Source organism: Erythrolamprus reginae, chromosome 5 (assembly GCF_031021105.1).
Source record: "Erythrolamprus reginae isolate rEryReg1 chromosome 5, rEryReg1.hap1, whole genome shotgun sequence".
NCBI classification, from domain to species: domain Eukaryota; kingdom Metazoa; phylum Chordata; class Lepidosauria; order Squamata; family Dipsadidae; genus Erythrolamprus; species Erythrolamprus reginae.
This window is the reverse complement of record NC_091954.1, coordinates 41457855-41475300: the sequence shown is the minus strand read 5'-3', so window position 1 is coordinate 41475300 and position 17446 is coordinate 41457855. Positions and strand designations below refer to the sequence as shown.

Here is a 17446-nt window from a genome sequence, read left to right as displayed (position 1 = left end):
ATGATTCATGAAGTATCTTGCTTCTAGTCAAATTTCCACATGTGCTTAAATTATTCTGATGGCTACATTGTTTTGGTTTTGTGCACTTCCCAAGCCATGGAATTTGAAAGTGAACTGCTAAAAAACTTCTTTCAAGCTAATATATTTTGTTCTTTTTCTCAGAAGCCCATTGTCCCTTTTAACAATTTTATTTCCATACCAAATAGCATCCCCTCAGCAAAAGCAGAAGTGAATATCTAAATTTGACATTTCAGCTCAGATATGTGCTAGTAGAAAAGCACAACAAAATGTCTATTTTACAGAAAATAAAGTAATGACAAACTATATACCCTGTAATAAAACTTCTCTTTAAGTTCCTTATTCACAAATCTACACCTAAGGAGGAAACCCATCAATACGTTTTAAGAAAAAAGTCGCATTGTATAAAATCATTAAGGAAATCTAGAAACATATACCACACACATAAAAGACATTACAAGCAAATCTTTAAAAGGCTTCTGCCCTTAAACAAAGCGCCACAGCATTAATGGAATACATATAACAAATAACACAAACAAAAGCATTCTTTGTAGCTGCTAGTGTATTTTGATTGTCATTTGAGCACTGCAGGAGAAAGGATGAGTTTGACAAAACTATTATGTTTATTATTTATTTATTTATTTATTTAATTGGATTTGTATGCGGCCCCTCTCCCGAGAACTCGGGGCTGCTCACAGCATATACAAGAAACAAAACAATAATATTAATCCAATTAATTAATAATTAATACTACATTAAAACAACCATTTAATTTAATTAAAAAAGGAAAACCTATCAAACCAATCATTCAACACTCATACTTAAACATTCATTGGTCGGGGAAGATTTAAAAGTCCCAAGCTTGGCGGCAAAGATGAGTTTTTAAGCTCTTTCGGAAGGCGAGGAGGGTGGGGGCAGTGCGAATCTCTGGGGGGAGCTGATTCCAGAGGGTTGGGGCTCCCACAAAGAAGGCTGTTCCCCTAGGTCCCGCCAGCCGACATTGTTTGGTCGACGGAACCTTAAGGAGGCCAAATCTGGGACTTCACCGGTCGCTGGGATTCATGTGGTAGAAGGCGGTCTCGGAGATAATCTGGTCCTATGCCATGAAGGGCTTTATAGGTCATAACCAACACTTTGAATTGTGCCCGGAAACGGATCGGTAGCCAATGCAGTCTGCAGAGTGATGGCAAGATGGGGGCATTTCTTGGAAGGCCCAAGACTGCTCGTGTGGCTGCATTCTGGAATAGTTGAAGTTTCCGAATACTCTTCAAAGGTAGCCCGTTGTAGAGAGCATTGCCGTAGTCGAACCTCGAGGTGATAAGGGCATGAGTTACCGGGAGCAAAGACTCCCTGTCCAAATAGAGCCGCAACTAGTACACCAGGTGGACCCAGGCAAACGTCCCCCTTGCCACAGCCGAAAGATGGTTTTCTAAAGTTAGTGGTGGATCGAGGACGCCCAAGTTGCGAACCCTCTCTGAGGGGGTCAATATTTCTTTCCCCCCCCCTGAGTGATGAACGGACAGATGGACGTGTCCTTAGGAGGCTGTACCCACAGCCACTCCGTCTTGTCTGGATTGAGTCTGAGCCTGTTGGCACCCATCCAGACCCTGACAGCCCCCAGAACTTGTAATCTAAAACCCCTCCATCCATAAAGTTTAGGTGCAAAGAAAAAGTCTTTGTGAGGGCACGGTTTACCACGGCCTCACCTCTGACTCCCTAATGTTGTATGGTGCTAGAGAGTGTTCAGTTTGTGCCACCTGCAAACAGAGAGTTGGTGTGATTGGGTCACTCAGTCCCTTGACCATGACTTGCCTCCTCTGTTCACCCCAAGTGAGCACCTTTGACTTATACTGATTTTGCTTCTCATACTGCTACTACTAGAGCAGTGATTTTCAACCTTTTTTGAGCTGCGGCACATTTTTTACATTTATGAAACCCTGGGGCACATTGAGGGGGGGGGGGAGAGGGCTAAAAAAAGTTTGGACAAAATAATTCTCTCTCTCTTCCTCCCCTTCGCTCTATTTCTTTCTCCTTCCCTCTTTCTCCGTACTGAAGGAGCGGGTCCAGCAGTCACATGGGTTGCTCATGTCCAATCCGGTGGAACTGAGCCTAGTATTAAAAAAGCTTGCCGGATCCGCCCCTTCCCCAGAATTCGCTCAGTTCGCATATCCTGCGGTTGTATTGTGATAGCTCGTTCAACATTCTAACACCTTCCCTTCGATTCCTTTCTTCAAAAGTAGTAAGATTTGTTTTATCATTATTATTTACTTGCACTAATAGCGCCAGCCGTTTGCGGCTCGGCTTTTTTCCTTTGGAGAAGTTGCGGTTTCGTTTTCCCCCGGCGGTTTTGCCGGTTACGATTCCTGCGGCCGCTTGTGGATTCTTCTAATCCTTTGGCCTGGAGGTCCTAGTGCAAGTATTAATCTATTGAATTATTGATTATTTATTGTATACAATATATTTAAGGGCTTAAGAAATACCTCCTGCGGAGTGAGACGCCTTCTAGTCTCCTGGACTTAGTCGATCGCTTCCCCTTTAAGAAATTTACGGAGCGATTTTTTCGGCGCGAAGGCCTTCGCGCCCTTTTTAAATCTAGGCCTCTCGTGTTGGCCTCCTGCCAGCCGCGTAGGCCTCAGTCCACCGCGTGGATCCCGGAGCGGGCCTTGGGGGTCCCAGGCTAAATTCTCCACCGGCTAAGCCTCCAACCAGAGTGCCTTGGTTTACTTAATTATAAAGTTTAGGGAGGCTGGCCCCGCTGGATTTGGGGGCACGAACTCTGGGTTTGCCCAGATTGTCCTCAAGTTTCAGCAGCTTCGAGGCCTCGAAGCAGGATCCATTCCTCTTGGGAAGTCCTTGAAATTCTTCTCCTTATTATTCAGTTATTGGCTCAGCCTTGTCTTCTGTTAATTGTCAGACTATGGCTACTTTTCCCAAGAGAGGCACAACTAAAGGTCCCAGAGAGGCCAGGCCTACAGGCGATGAGATTACTAGTATCCCCCAGGCCTCTTCCTCCTCTTCTCCAGGGGCCCGCCCCTCGACCAAGGTCACCAGGGCCGAGAAGAGAAGGGACCTAGCCCTACAAAAAATCCATGACAAATCAGCAAAACGTTTGAAAGTGCAGGCCCAAGTAATCAGTAGTCAAGACCCCCCAGAGGCTTCTAGTCTTCCTCCTTCTGGGGTCCCTGTGTTATCTCTGGATGAGCCAAACCTAGACAGACCCCAACCTAACCTATGGGGCATAGGTCCAGAGGAACCAGATATTATTGAAGATTCCCCCCAGCCAGGATCCTCCCAGGCCTTTAGGGATTCTTCTGCCATTTCTGCTGATATTTCCAGCTTACCTCCTGAGTTCCAATCTATTTTTGCTGTGTTGTCCAAAGCCATTGATGCCAAACTCTCCACCATCAATGAGCTTCCCTTACCTCTTCCTCCTTCTCGTTCCTCCCGCCCCTTGGGTTCTCCCCCAGCGGTCAGAGCTCCTATTCAGGATGATTCAGATTCCTCCCAGGATGAATATGAGGATATAGAGGATGATGAGGAGCCTTTCCAAGGCTTATCAGATGATGAGGAATCCCAAATAAAGGTTCCCCCTCCAATTACTATTTTTCCTTCTCAATTATTCAAATCTCTCCTCCTCAAAGCTAGAATTTCTACGGGATTAGCGGCCCAGGAGAAACAAGCCTCCACTTCCACTGATCCCCCGGAGGAGAATTTACCTTACTTCACAGAGGAACAGGAGGATAACGAGGTAATTCCTATGCCTAAGTTGTTTAAAGATGCTTTACTCAAACAGTGGGAATTTCCAGCCTCTGGCCTTAATCCCTCCACCAAGGACAGAAAGTTGTACAAACTTTCCTCTTCCTATGAAGAGCTTCTATCCTTTCCCAAACCGGATGAACCTGTCAAGATTCTTCACTCGGCAGCGGCTGTGCCAGGCGAGGCGGAGGAAGTCCTCCGCCCAGAGGACAAGCGCATTGAGCAAATGCTCAAAAGAGGATTCACCGCTGATTCCTGGGCCACTAAAAGCTCTGCAGCGGCTTCCTTTTTCTCCAGAGCCATGCTGCTGTGGCTTCGCCAACTTCAACAGCATATTCCTCCCGATGACTTGAGAGGTCAACAAGACTTCAACAAGGTCTTTGCAGCTGCCCAGTACGTGGCTGATGCCACCTTGCAATCTACTAGATTTTCTGCTAAGTCTATTGCAGCTTCTACAACGGCAAGAAGACTCCTATGGATTCGCCCTTGGCAAGCGGGAGTTCGCCAAAAGTGGCAGTTATCCCAGGGTCCCTTAAAGCGCGACCTTCTCTTCGGTGATCTTCTGGATCCACTCCTCACGGAAACCACGGACAAGAAGAAAGTTTTGGGTCCAACCACAAAAAAGGCTACCAAAACGCAGTCCTTTCGTCGCCCAGGGCGCCAGCAAGATCAAGCGGCTTCCTACCAGAGATCTCCAGGTCAGTATTCCCCCCGCTTTCGTTCCCAAGGTAGGAACTCCAGGGGTAGAGGGTTTCGCTTCCAAAGGGGAGCTTCCTCTAGCAGGGCTTCAAAAAAACCTAGATGGTAATCTTACCTCTATTCCCATAGGGGGTCGCCTAGCTCATTTCGCCTCTAATTGGCGTCTCACCTCCAAGGACCCTTGGGTCATTGACACTGTTCAAACAGGCCTTCTTTTAGAATTTATTTCTCCCCCCCCTAAACGTTTTATTTCCTGCCCTTCTCCCAGGTCATCCTCAGATTGTAACCGTATGGAGGAGGCCATTTCTCATCTATTGTCCATCAGAGCCATTCAACCGGTCCCTTCCGGTCAGAAGGGCCTAGGTTTTTACTCCATCCTATTTATGGTTCCAAAGTCCTCCGGAGGTTGGAGAGCTATTTTGGATTTAAAGAAACTAAATCTATTCATCAAATATAGGAAATTTAAGATGCACTCCTTGTCTTCTATTTTGGCCGCCATTCACTCGGGAGATTTCATGGTCTCCTTAGACCTCACTGAGGCCTACCTTCACATTCCTATAGCCAAATGCCACAGAAAATTTTTACGTTTTTCCTTTCAAGGCAGGCATTTCCAGTATAGGGCGATGCCATTTGGCCTTTCCTCGGCCCCTCGGGTCTTTACAAAGCTCTTGGGGTCCCTGGCGGCCTATATCCGGGCGTCTCCCATCCACATTTTATGTTATCTTGATGATATTTTGATTCATGGGAACTCCCTAGAGAAAGTGAAAACAGACCTTTCTGTCACCATGTCAGTCCTTCAGGACCATGGATTTTCCATCAACTTTGATAAAAGCCACCTCCAACCTTCCACATCCATTTCTCACCTGGGATCCATTATTGATTCAGAATCCTCCCAGGTTTTTCTCTCTCCCGAGAGAAAACTCAGTATAGTGGAGTTAATTTCTAACATTTTATCTAATTCTTCAGTTTCCATAGTTACTCTATCTTCCCTTTTGGGGAAGATGGTGTCATGCATAGGCATCATTCCCTGGGCTCGCCTTCATGCTAGGGAACTCCAGTGGCTCCTGTTACCTTTTCAGAGATCAGGGCACAGCAACTCAAATCGACGCATTGTCATCCCACTGAGTGTTCGCAGATCCTTCAAGTGGTGGAAGTCTCCGGCCATGGACAGAGGATCCCCGTTCAGGTGCCCGGATCAATTTGTCATCACCACAGATGCCAGTCTATCGGGATGGGGCGCCCACGCCCAGGGGATGATAGCCCAGGGCACGTGGTCCCCGGAGGAAGCTTCCAGGCCAATCAATTGGCTAGAGTTAAGAGCCGTTTCCCTGGCTCTGAAGCATTTCTCTCCTCGCATTCCCAACCGGCACGTTCTCATTCTCACCGACAACATTGCCACGAAAAGCCATATTTGCAGACAGGGGGGCACGAGATCCAAAGCTCTCATGAGGGAGGCCCTCAAGTTGGGCCTTTGGGCGGAAAAACATCTCCAGTCGCTCCTAGCCGATCACATCTCGGGGAGTCTCAACGTCCAGGCGGATTGGCTATCCCGAGCAACGATAGACCCAGGAGAGTGGAACCTACATCAAGACCTGTTCCATCAAATCACCCTCAGATTCGGCCTACCAATCCTGGATCTCTTTGCGACCAATGCGAACGCCCAACTCCCTCGCTTCTATTCCAGATTTCCATCCCCGGGAGCGGAAGCAATCAATGCCCTCCGGAGTCCATGGCCTCCAGGCCTACTCTACGCATTTCCTCCAATTCCAATCCTCCCGGACGTGATTCACAAGGTCCTCACCGAGAGGGCCCGAGTAATCTTAATCGCCCCTCACTGGCCCCGCCGGCCCTGGTTCGCGGATCTCCAACAGCTGTCCGTCCAGGACCCTTGGCGACTCCCCGTTTCGGGGGATATGCTGCGGCAGGGGGCCTCTTTCCATCCAGACCCGGAGTGGTTCCACCTCACCGCCTGGCTGTTATCAGGAGAGATTTAGAACTGCGTGGTCATGACCCCGATTCAGTGGAGGTCATTTTAAAGGCCAGAAGGGGTTCGACCAATCGAATCTACGACCACACGTGGTCCAAGTTTCACCAGTGGTGTCTACAGGAAGGTCTCTCCCCTCTGTGCATTCCCATACACAGAATAATTTCCTTCCTTATGCAAGGCTTCCATAAAGGACTTTCCACCAGCACCCTCCGGCGTCATCTGGCAGCCATTTCATCTGTCCTAGGGGGTCCCCGCAGACAGCCTCTCCGATCCTTCCCTGAAGTTCAGGAATTCCTCAAGGGCATAGCCAACCTCAGACCTTCCAAGGTCCACAGGTATCTATCCTGGGATTTGCCACGGGTTCTCCATTCCCTCACGCAGGCACCATACGAACCCCTAAAATCGGCGTCCCTCAGGTACCTATCCTTTAAGGTAGCATTCCTGGTGGCTATTACCTCTGCCCGACGCATTTCGGAGCTGGCTGCCCTCTCAATCAGGCAGGACCTTTGTCAATTCCATCAGGACAAGGTAGTCTTGCGACTGGACCCCACCTTCTTACCCAAGGTCAGTTCCATGTTCCACAGATCTCAGGATATTGTCCTACCTTCCTTCTGCCTCCAACGAAACCATCCCTTGGCAATTAGATGGCACACCCTGGATCTCACCAGAGCGCTGAGAATTTATATCCAACGCACAGGACCCTTTCGGAGGTCAGAAGCACTTTTTGTAGCCTATCATCCCAGAGTCATGGGGGCCAAAGTGTCTTCAACAGTAATAGGCCGTTGGATCAGAGGGACTATATCTAAGGCCTATGAGTCGGCCTCCCTCTCAGTTCCAAGGAACATCACAGCGCATTCCACCAGGAGCGCAGCCACCTCGGCCGCTTGGGCGACTCAAGCCCCGTTGGAGGAGGTCTGCAAAGCAGCCACTTGGGCCTCGCCAAATTCCTTCATCAGGCACTACAAGATTGATTCTTACGCTTCAGCGGACGCTGCCTTCGGCAGAAGGGTACTCCAATCCGTTATCTCACACGATAGCAAGCTAATCCCACCCTAGGGACCATCTATTGGGTATGTCCCATGTGACTGCTGGACCCGCTCCTTCAGTACGGAGAATAGGCGTTGATTGCTTACCTGAACGCCTCTTCTCGTACGGTGAGCGGGTACAGCAGTCACTTCCCGCCCTTGTATGTGTCTTCTTTACCTTTCTATATCTTTCTTCCTCTAACAATGAGAGTTGAACACTACAGAGCTTCACAACTGAGCCTAGTCTATGGATTCGCGAATTCTGGGGAAGGGGCGGATCCGGCAAGCTTTTTTAATACTAGGCTCAGTTCCACCGGATTGGACATGAGCAACCCATGTGACTGCTGTACCCGCTCACCGTACGAGAAGAGGCGTTCAGGTAAGCAATCAACGCCTATTCTCTCCCTTCCTTCCTTCTTTCTCTCTCTCTCTCTCCATCCCTCTTTCTCTTTTTTGCTGTCTTTCTCTCTCCCTCCCTATGTCCCTCTATGTCTTTCTCTCTCTCTCCTTCCCTCCCTCTCTTTCTCTCTCTCTCTCTTGCTTTCTTTCTCTCTCTTGCTCTCTCTCTTTCTCTTGTTCTCTTTCCTTCTCTCTTGCTTTCCCTCTCTCTTGCTTTCTCTCTCTCTCTCTTGCTTTCTTTCTCTCTGAGCTTCGCGGCACACCTGACCATGTCTCACGGCACACTAGTGTGCCACGGCACACTGGTTGAAAAACACTGTACTAGAGAGCCCAATCTGAGGTGGGGTATGTCATGTACTCCACTTGTAACCTTCTTTAATGCAACTATGGCTTCTCTGATGCTTCTGGATTCCAATCCTCTTTTGCAGGATTATTCTGTTTCATGTTCACAACTACTGCTATTTTGTGCTTCTCTACTGCATCAAAAATCTTCATCTTATACTATTGCAGAATGTTTAACATTTTGTTATGGTACTGGAGATAATGGATATTCTAGCTGCATATGACCTACAACTTATTCTGGAAACCCTGACATCTTTCTGGTGTTTGTGGTTGCCAGTTCATCAATTTCCATTCAGAGTGTAGCCAGGAGCACATCTCTGCTTTACTTGAAGCTCCTAACTAACAGTTACGCTGTCACTTGTTATATAACACTGGTTTGTATGGTTTAATTGCATATTGTTCCTTTTACTCTGCTAGAGGCAGTCCTCCCCCTTGACCTCTTTAGCCACAAAATGGAGCCAAAGCATTGAAAATGGTATATACCATTCATGTCTGTGTAAAACTCTTTGTCTATCACAGGCCAGCAAATGGTCGAAAGTCAAGGATTACCTGGAGCCCTTTTCTCCTGTTGTATTTTGGCAGCTGTCCTTTAAGTTACGTTGTTTGTGCAGAGATTAGTGCCTATTGATAGCCCTGTTTTCCAGGAATTGTCTGTCCCTTACTGCATTTGAAATTGTTTGTGTGTTGCTAATTCCTACCTAATTTATCAAACTAAATAGTTTGATAGTTATTTTATTTAGCCAATATTGTATGCTATAATCCTAGACAAAAGCTGAGTTACAGATCCCACTTACTGAATAAATAACTTATATAAATTAACATGTGCTTGCAAATGTATAGTTAATCACTGTTGAAATATAGTTATCCCTAGATTGTAAGCAAAGCTTCAGTGTCTTCTGTTTGCATAAAATAAATGTTGTAATAAATGTTGAACTGGAATCCAAACACAGTCAAGTATGCAATAGAAAGTCCTGCCCAACCCCCCCAAAAGTTTTCAAAGAATGCAAAGTATATGTGGCTGTCCTGCAGAAAAGGAAACAACTCTGCCCTAAATTTGGGGAGGAGGCAAGAGGCACTTGCTCCAGATTATAAAATGCTGTTTTATTTGTAAGAAGAGGTGAATAATAGGTGATACGTTCAGATATTTTTAGTAATGTATTACTAGCTTGAAATCTTTCTCCTTTCAGATAAAACTATTAAATTATGGAAAATCAGTGAAAGGGATAAAAGAGCTGAAGGTTATAACTTGAAAGATGAAGATGGACGACTTCGGGATCCATTTAGAATCACAGCGCTACGGGTATTTCTTTAATATTAGTAATAAAATCTGAATAATGTTATGTTGCATTTAAGCCATAAAATATTCATTTCTGAGCTAAAATGCTAAAATATGTATTTTTTATTTATTATCCTGGGTAGCACCTCAATTACTGGAGTAATTTTTGGTAGATACACAGTGGTACCTCTACTTAAGAACTTTTCTAGATAAGAACCGGGTGTTCAAGATTTTTTTTGCCTCTACTTAAGAACCTAAGCCCGGAAAAATTTCCCAGGAAATTTGAAAGCGGCACGAAGCCTGGCCAGTTTCCTGCCATTCCCCCTTTAATCCTAGCCATCTCAGGCTTTTCTGGGCTGCCAGAGGAGTCTTTCGGTGGTTTTAAGGAGGCTTTGGCAGTCTAGAGTAAACGAAGCATTTTCCTTTCTCTGGGACTCTTTTTTTGTTTTTAAGCCTTAAAGTTTTGGATTTATTTTTATTCCCCTCCCCTCACCTTCTTCCTTCAACAGCAACTGTCCTCCTCTTCTTCCTCCTCCTCCCACCCAAATTCCAAGCTTTTATTTCTTTCCTAATGGATTTGCACGCATTATTTGCTTTTACCTTGATTCCTATGGGAAAAATTGCTTCTACTTAAGAACGTTTCTACTTAAGAACCTGGTCACGGAATGAATTAAGTTCTTACGTAGAGGTACCACTGTATATAGATATAAATACAGAGAGAGAGAGAGAGAGTAAAGAGTCGCAGAATCAGTACCCACAAATATAAATGTAAGAAAAGCTGCCCTTTCTAACCACAAGTAGAAATTGGCAGCAGTTCTGTTCTCTTAGGCGAAAACAAATGAAAGCATAAATCTCAAATTAGATTTAATAGTTCAAAAAGAAAATTCCACCATCCCTCTCCCAGTCTCCCAGTCTAGGAGAAGAAAAAAACCTAGCTTCTCATTATTGACTTATCTGCCCACCAATCCCTGTATTACATACATATGCCCTTTGGTTACTAATATGTTGCCACTGCCTAGTGTAAACAATCCTAATATGGATGGTCTGATTTTGTTTTTCTAAATTCCTTTAATGTAAGACTTCTGGAATTCACTGTCCTGCTGCACACAAAAATTAATTAAAAATGCATTTGAAATAATTTATCTTCTATATTCAATAGTACAGTATTTGTTGCTTGATGCAGAACATTTAAATGCTATATGAAAGTTAGGTTTCATTTTAGTTTGAGTAGTGTATGTCAGTTAATGTAATTATTTTGGAAAAAAACACTGTGTTAGTTAATTCTTCAACCATAAAGAAGTACGCTATCACTGTATTTTTTTGCAGTCCCTCCCTCCCTATTTTATGAAGCCCATCTCTCCTTTAAGGGAATTCTGGGTGCCTTTCATTGGTAGGATATATATTCTTTTCTCAATAGGCAGTATTCTTTTATTGTCTCTATCTGAAAAGGAGACAATTGTGCCCTCCCCACCCAATCCCAATAATTTACTTGTAAAGTGATAGGGATCTCTTGGATTTTCTGACAAGGTAATGCAGGGGTATCAAACTCGTGGCATATTGTTACGTGACATATCACGACCTTTCCCCCTTCGCTAAATCAGGTAGGTGTGGCCAGAACATGACGCATCTGGCTTGCAGGCTACAAATTTGACACCCCTGAGGTAAAAGAAGGAAGGAAGGAAGGAAAAGACAGGTTTCTTTAATTTACAATAGGGAGGTAGTAGGATAGATCATCTTAAATTCAGGATTATCTTCTATTACAGTGATCCCCCGGGTATTGCGAGCCCGATCATTGCGAAATGGCTATATGGCGATTTTTTTTAACCCGGAAGTAAAAACACCATCTGCGCATGCGCGCCCCTTTTTTCTATGGGCACGCATGCGTAGATGGCGCCGGGCAGATCAGCTGCTGGGCGGCTTCCCTGGGTCTTCCCCCTCTTGCTGGCGGGAGGGCGAAGCCCCCCCCCCCAGCACCCGCTCGCCCGCCCTTCGCCCGGCCACCCGCCCTTCGCTCGCTGCTCGCCCGGCCACCCGGGTTCGTTTGGCTTCGGGACATGCCGGCGGCGACGTTTTAAAACAGCCGCGCGGCTTCCCAACTGAGTCCCGAAGTTCGCCTTTGACTTCGGGACTCAGTTGGGAAGCCGCGCGGCTGTTTTAAAACGTCGCCGCCGGCATGTCCCGAAGCCAAACGAACCCGGGTGGCCGGGCGAGCAGCGAGCGAAGGGCGGGTGGCCGGGCGAAGGGCGGGCGGGCGCGGCAGCAGCGAGGAGTTTGCGTGGGCGGGGGGGAAACCCCAATCTTCGGCTCCTCGCTGCTGGGAAGTAAAAACACCATCTGCGCATGCGCAGATGGTGTTTTTACTTCCGCAGCGCTACTTCGCGCAAAACCGATCATTGCGAGGGGTCCTGGAACGGAACCCTCGCAATGATCGGGGGATCACTGTATATCCAACAATGTTTTTGAGATAATGATGCTTGTAATATTACACCAAGTTAGATGCTAGATGTTGAGCATGTGAAAACCCCAGATGATGCAGTATTATTTAATGTAATTACACACAGCTTTATCTTTATAATTTTTAGAAATAACGATGATACCCTTTTTAGCATGCTTGCTTTTTTCTAAATGCTATTGATACTTTAGACACTACTTGTTACTAATTTTAAGAAGATGTGATTACGAGGCATTTTATTCTGAAACTTCTCTGGAATGATAGCATTTGCTACCAGAACTCAGTGTTATGCCATGTAGCCACTATTTGCATACATGCATGCATGCATACATACGTACATATATATGAGTCTCGATTATACGACATAAACAGGCAGGCTGATAGTCGGATACCCAAAAATGTTGCATAATCCAGATTTTACTGTCAAGGCAGGAGAAAAATAAATAGGTCCTGGGATAAAGCATTCCGTCTGCCCTGGTGCTCCCTTGCTTGCCGGCTGGTCCGTGGAGAAACAGGACCTCTTGAGGCTCTCTAGTCGCACCCCCTTTGACGGGCTGAATGGTGGATGCGGGTTTTTACAACCCAGCGGGGCGGCTGCAGAGGACCTGTTCCAGTCCCAGCCTGACACAGCCCAGCCCTAAACGCCACCACTGCTGTCAGAGGAGAAGGTGAAGCACTCCCCGAACGCTTTCATTGCCTGGTTCTCGGACCGGGGAGATGTCAGAGTGGGGATCTCGCCTGCTTTCCAATGGGGACCCTCCAAACCCTTTGGCTCCCCCGATGTCTTCCGAGGAAGCTTGGGTGGAAACTATGGGGTTGGGCCCTGTAGCGGCCTGTTTTATGGCATGCTGACTGATCCTGCCGTTGCTACAATACCAATGAAGTCGAACGGTGGCCTTCACCCACATTTCGGGAACTTACCAGACACGGTGGGCTTTTACTGGCTGAGAGAGTGTCAAATACCCCCACTACCTCCCAATTGGGACTTTAAAGAAGGAAGTGGGAAGGGAGTTCCGGACAATGGGCTGACCTGAACTGTTTCTGTGGGGCAGCAGCCTGCGCCTCCCCCTCCCTGGCTCTTCTTGGCGTCCTTGGGGACTGCTTCCCCGTCGTGGTTGCCATATTTGGGGGCGTGTCTGGTGGCACAGAAATGCCTACAGCCACGCCCCCAAGCAGCTGCGACGTTGGATGATCTGGAATGTCGGATATCTGAAGGATGAATAACCAAGACCCCAGATTAAAATTGTATACGTACTCCCTTCCCTGGAAGTAATTCCTTTGAAATTATTTTCATGGGGACATAGTTTGTACAGTTTGAGCAAGCCACCTTGTAATTAAGACTTTTAAAATGGTTTTTGAAAAAGTGCTTTAAATGCTAGCAGACTAATTTGAAGTTTCAAATTGATATATTTTTCTCAATTTTCAGGTGCCAATATTGAAACCTATGGATCTCATGGTAGAAGCAAGTCCCCGAAGGATATTTGCAAATGCACACACATATCACATAAACTCTATTTCAGTAAATAGTGATCATGAAACATATCTTTCTGCAGATGACCTAAGAATCAACCTGTGGCATTTAGAAATCACAGATAGAAGTTTTAGTATCCTTTTATGTAAGGGAAAATGTATAAATATAATAGAGTGAAATAGTTACTGTTCAATACTTGGTTAAATCTCAGCATGTAGCAGCACCTGACTGATCTTGTCTTGTCACAGAATCTAAGCAGAACTGGTTTGTATTTAAATTAAGTTAGACTACTAAAGAATCAGGATCTGTAGACTGGAGCAGAAAATCGAAGTACATCCTAAAAGACAGTAGCATACTTTTTTCATGACCCTGACAAGAAAAGTGCCTCATTGATTACAGAAAGCCTTCAGTTGTGTCAGTCATGTCAAGCTGTGGGATGTGCTTGGAAGAATGGAAATCTTATGGTCTTCATTAAAAAATTATGAACAGAGCATGTTGAAACAGCTTCAGGTTTGGCAAAGGAGTGAAACAAGGCTGTATACTTTCCCCTTCTCTTTTTGGCCTATAGACTGACCAATTAAAGAAAATTGGATTAAAAGAAGATTAAGATTAAGGTAGTTTTAACATTGGAGGAAGAAATATCAGTAGCCTGCATTATGCTTATACCCTACTCTGATAGCCAAAAATGCAAAAGATCTACAAGTTCTAGTAATAAATGTCCAGAAAATAATGAAAAAGATGGAACAAAAATTAAATATAAAACTTGACAGTGGGTATAAAAGCCAACCTTAGAGTTGACAATATATTGAAGTGTTAGAAATATTCTGCCTTTTAAGATCATTTTTAAAGGAAAACGTGAAGGATTGGGCCACCGAATATAACTTGTTATGAAGGCCTTGGAAAAGTTATTCAGATGGTGTGATGTTTTATACTTACAGAGATCAGAATTGTGCAGGTTTTCTTGTGACACTGGAAACTACAGTTAGTCTTTGAAGACAAAGTTTACTGACAATTATGAAATTTGGCTTTGGAAAAGGCTGGTATGGATATCAGAGAGCCAGGAAAACAAATGGATCATCAAACTAATCAATCAAGGTTTTCACTTGAGCATGACACACATGACCAGAATTGAATCCTCATTTGAGCATATTATACAAAGACCGAGCTTTCTAAGAAGGTTCTAATGTTGGAAGGAAAAAGAAGAGGAGGGCAACAGCAAGATGGATGGACTCAGGTACATTAGCAACAAGTGGACCAGATTAGAGAGATGTCATCGTGAAATTAACCTTCCTTTGTGATTGCTAATGGAGTCAACGCTGACTGGACAACACATACTCATGACTCTTTAAATGTGTTACTGAAAATTCAATGGCTTGACTACACTTAAAGATGGTATAAATTCTTCTGACCACTTGAACATAAAGTGCCTGTGTTTGTAAATTACAAACCTTGTATAAAATATTAGCTTCATGTGATTTTACATTGAAAGTGAAAGTACAGAAAGCGTGTTAGTTACCATATCCTTGAATCCTACATATCTCAAATGCTAACCAGTTAAAATTATGTCAATAAATGGTAAACATTTTCATAAAGCTGTTCTGAAATTTAACTGACTGTTTTAGAAACTATATTAAATGCCACAGATAAAGGTTCTGAATGTTGTAACAGAATTTTATTTAAATATTTCATAACATTTCTCCTATATAAAGTTGGATTTTGGGGATAACCAAATCAATATTAACCTTTACAAGCAACTTTCAGATATTGTAGACATAAAGCCCGCTAATATGGAAGAATTAACAGAGGTGATAACTGCAGCAGAGTTTCATCCTCATCATTGTAATGTGTTTGTCTACAGCAGTAGCAAAGGAACTATTCGGCTTTGTGATATGCGTTCTTCAGCCCTTTGTGACAGGCATTCAAAATGTAAGTAGTTAGGCTTTATAAAGCATATTCAGAAATGAAATGGGTATGTTTATTTTTGTGAATAATTACTAAATAATTGCCAGTAAAGAGCTTTTCAATATCATTCCTACAGTGAAAAAATTGCATTTTAAAGAATAGAAAATCAACCTATTGTTTTAGATCAAGGGTGTCAACCACAGGCCAGATGCATCAAACATGGTCCATGCCCACCCCAGCTCAGCAAATGGGGAAAATGTTGCAAAATGTCACGTGATCAGTAACGTGATGCAGCACGTTTGACACACATGCTTTAGATAGTTCTTAACGTTAATGTGTGAGAGATGACTAATATGATTTACAGGGGGTGGACAAAAAAATGGAACTTTTTTGCATAAAATGGACTTTTTGGCATAATGCGAACATGTTCAAATCAATCAAAACTTGACATATTTTATTTTTTAAAAAAATCTGTTATTTGATATATTTTTTTAAACTACCTTTTCTTTTACGGAAATTTAAGGAAATTGGTTATAACCTTCTAGAAATGGCAGACCTCTCAGACTTTCAAAGAGGCCAAATTGTTGGTGTTCGAAGGGCAGGCGCTAGTGCCCGAATGTTTGACGTTTCAAGAGGTAATGTCTCAAAAGTAATGACTGCTTTTGAAAGAGAAGGGAAAACGTCCTCAGCCAAGCACAGGTCTGGTCAAAAGTTGAAGTTGTCTGAGAGAGATCGTCGGACTCTAAAGCAAATTGTTAGAGCAGATCGCAAGACCACAACTCCTAAAATCTCACTGCAGAGCTCAATAGACACGTACAGAACCCAGTTTCCACAAAATCTGTTCGAAGGGAGCTTCACAAATCTGGATTCCATAGAAGAGCTGCAATTAGAAAACCTCTGCTCTCAAAGACAAATGTTTCAAAGCGTGTAGAAACCACCAGAAATTGTCCCTCAAGCAGTGGTAAAATGTGATTTTCTCTGATGAATCATCATTTACAATTTTTCTGACCTCCGGCCGTGTTTACGTTTGGAGACAGCCAAAAGAATCATTTCATCCAGACTGCCTTCTCCCAACAGTCAAATATGGCGGGGGTTCAGTGATGATCCAGGGTGCTATTTCTTGGAAATCCATCAGGCCAATTATTTCCCTTCATGGAAGAATTAACAGCCATCGCTATTTAGGAATATTGGCTGACCAAATTCATCCTATGGTTCAAGAAATGTTTCCAGAGGGGGATACCATCTTTCAAGATGATAATGCACCAATCCATAGAGCAAGAATTGTTAAAGAATGGCACGAGGAACATTCTAATGAATGACCACCACAATCACCAGACCTCAACATTATTGAGCTTTTATGGTCGATGGATATTCAAGTAAGAAGTCGATTTCCACCACCATCGTCTCTTAAAAGAACTGGAGGGTGCTTTAACTGAAGAATGGGCTAAAATTCCTTTGGAAACAATTCACAATTTGTATGAATTGAGGCTGTATTTGCCGCAAAAGGTGGACCAACACCATATTAAAAGATATTTTGATGATTTTTCAAGGTGTTTCCATTTTTATGTCCACCCCCTGTAATTTGCCCATTTATAAAATACAGCTGCTCGATTTTCGGCAATCCTATCTTAACTCGTTGGTATTTTTTTAAAAAAAAATTTAAGAAGTTTCATTACATTCTGGCTGGATAAATTGGTTGGTAGAACATAACCTTTTTAATAATGACTACAGCTAATTTAAGTTGTCAGAACAAAATAATTGTTTCTCCCGTGTAAAGTTGGGTTTTTTGGATAACCAAATCAATATTAAATCTGTTTTTAATGTGTTGGATTTGAAATAGGGTGTAAACATTTCTAAGCTCAAACATCCCACATCCTGAAGTGATGTCTCAATAGAATAGAATTTATTGGTCATGTGTGATTGGACACACAAGGAATTTGTCTTGGTGCATATGCTCTCAGTGTACATAAAAGAAAGGATATGGTTGTCAAGAATCATAAGGTGCAACACTTAATGATAGTCCAAGTAAAAATAAGCAATCAAATCATATTAGGAACCAGTCAATATAAATTGTAAGGATACAAGTAACAAAGTTATAGTCATACAGTCATTTGTGGAA

At 43.9% G+C, this 17446-nt stretch overlaps 1 protein-coding gene across 4 annotated transcripts in view; it reads left to right on the top strand.

Moving 5' to 3' along the window:
* Positions 1-17446, top strand: part of PPP2R2D (protein phosphatase 2 regulatory subunit Bdelta) — a 52184-nt gene that overhangs the window by 22969 nt on the left and 11769 nt on the right. For all 4 annotated transcript variants that reach the window (XM_070752457.1, XM_070752458.1, XM_070752460.1 and 1 more), the window contains 3 exons: positions 9414-9526; positions 13381-13558; positions 15187-15351. In XM_070752457.1, coding sequence (XP_070608558.1) covers positions 9414-9526; positions 13381-13558; positions 15187-15351 — 456 coding nt within the window. The remainder of the gene's footprint in view (positions 1-9413; positions 9527-13380; positions 13559-15186; positions 15352-17446) is intronic.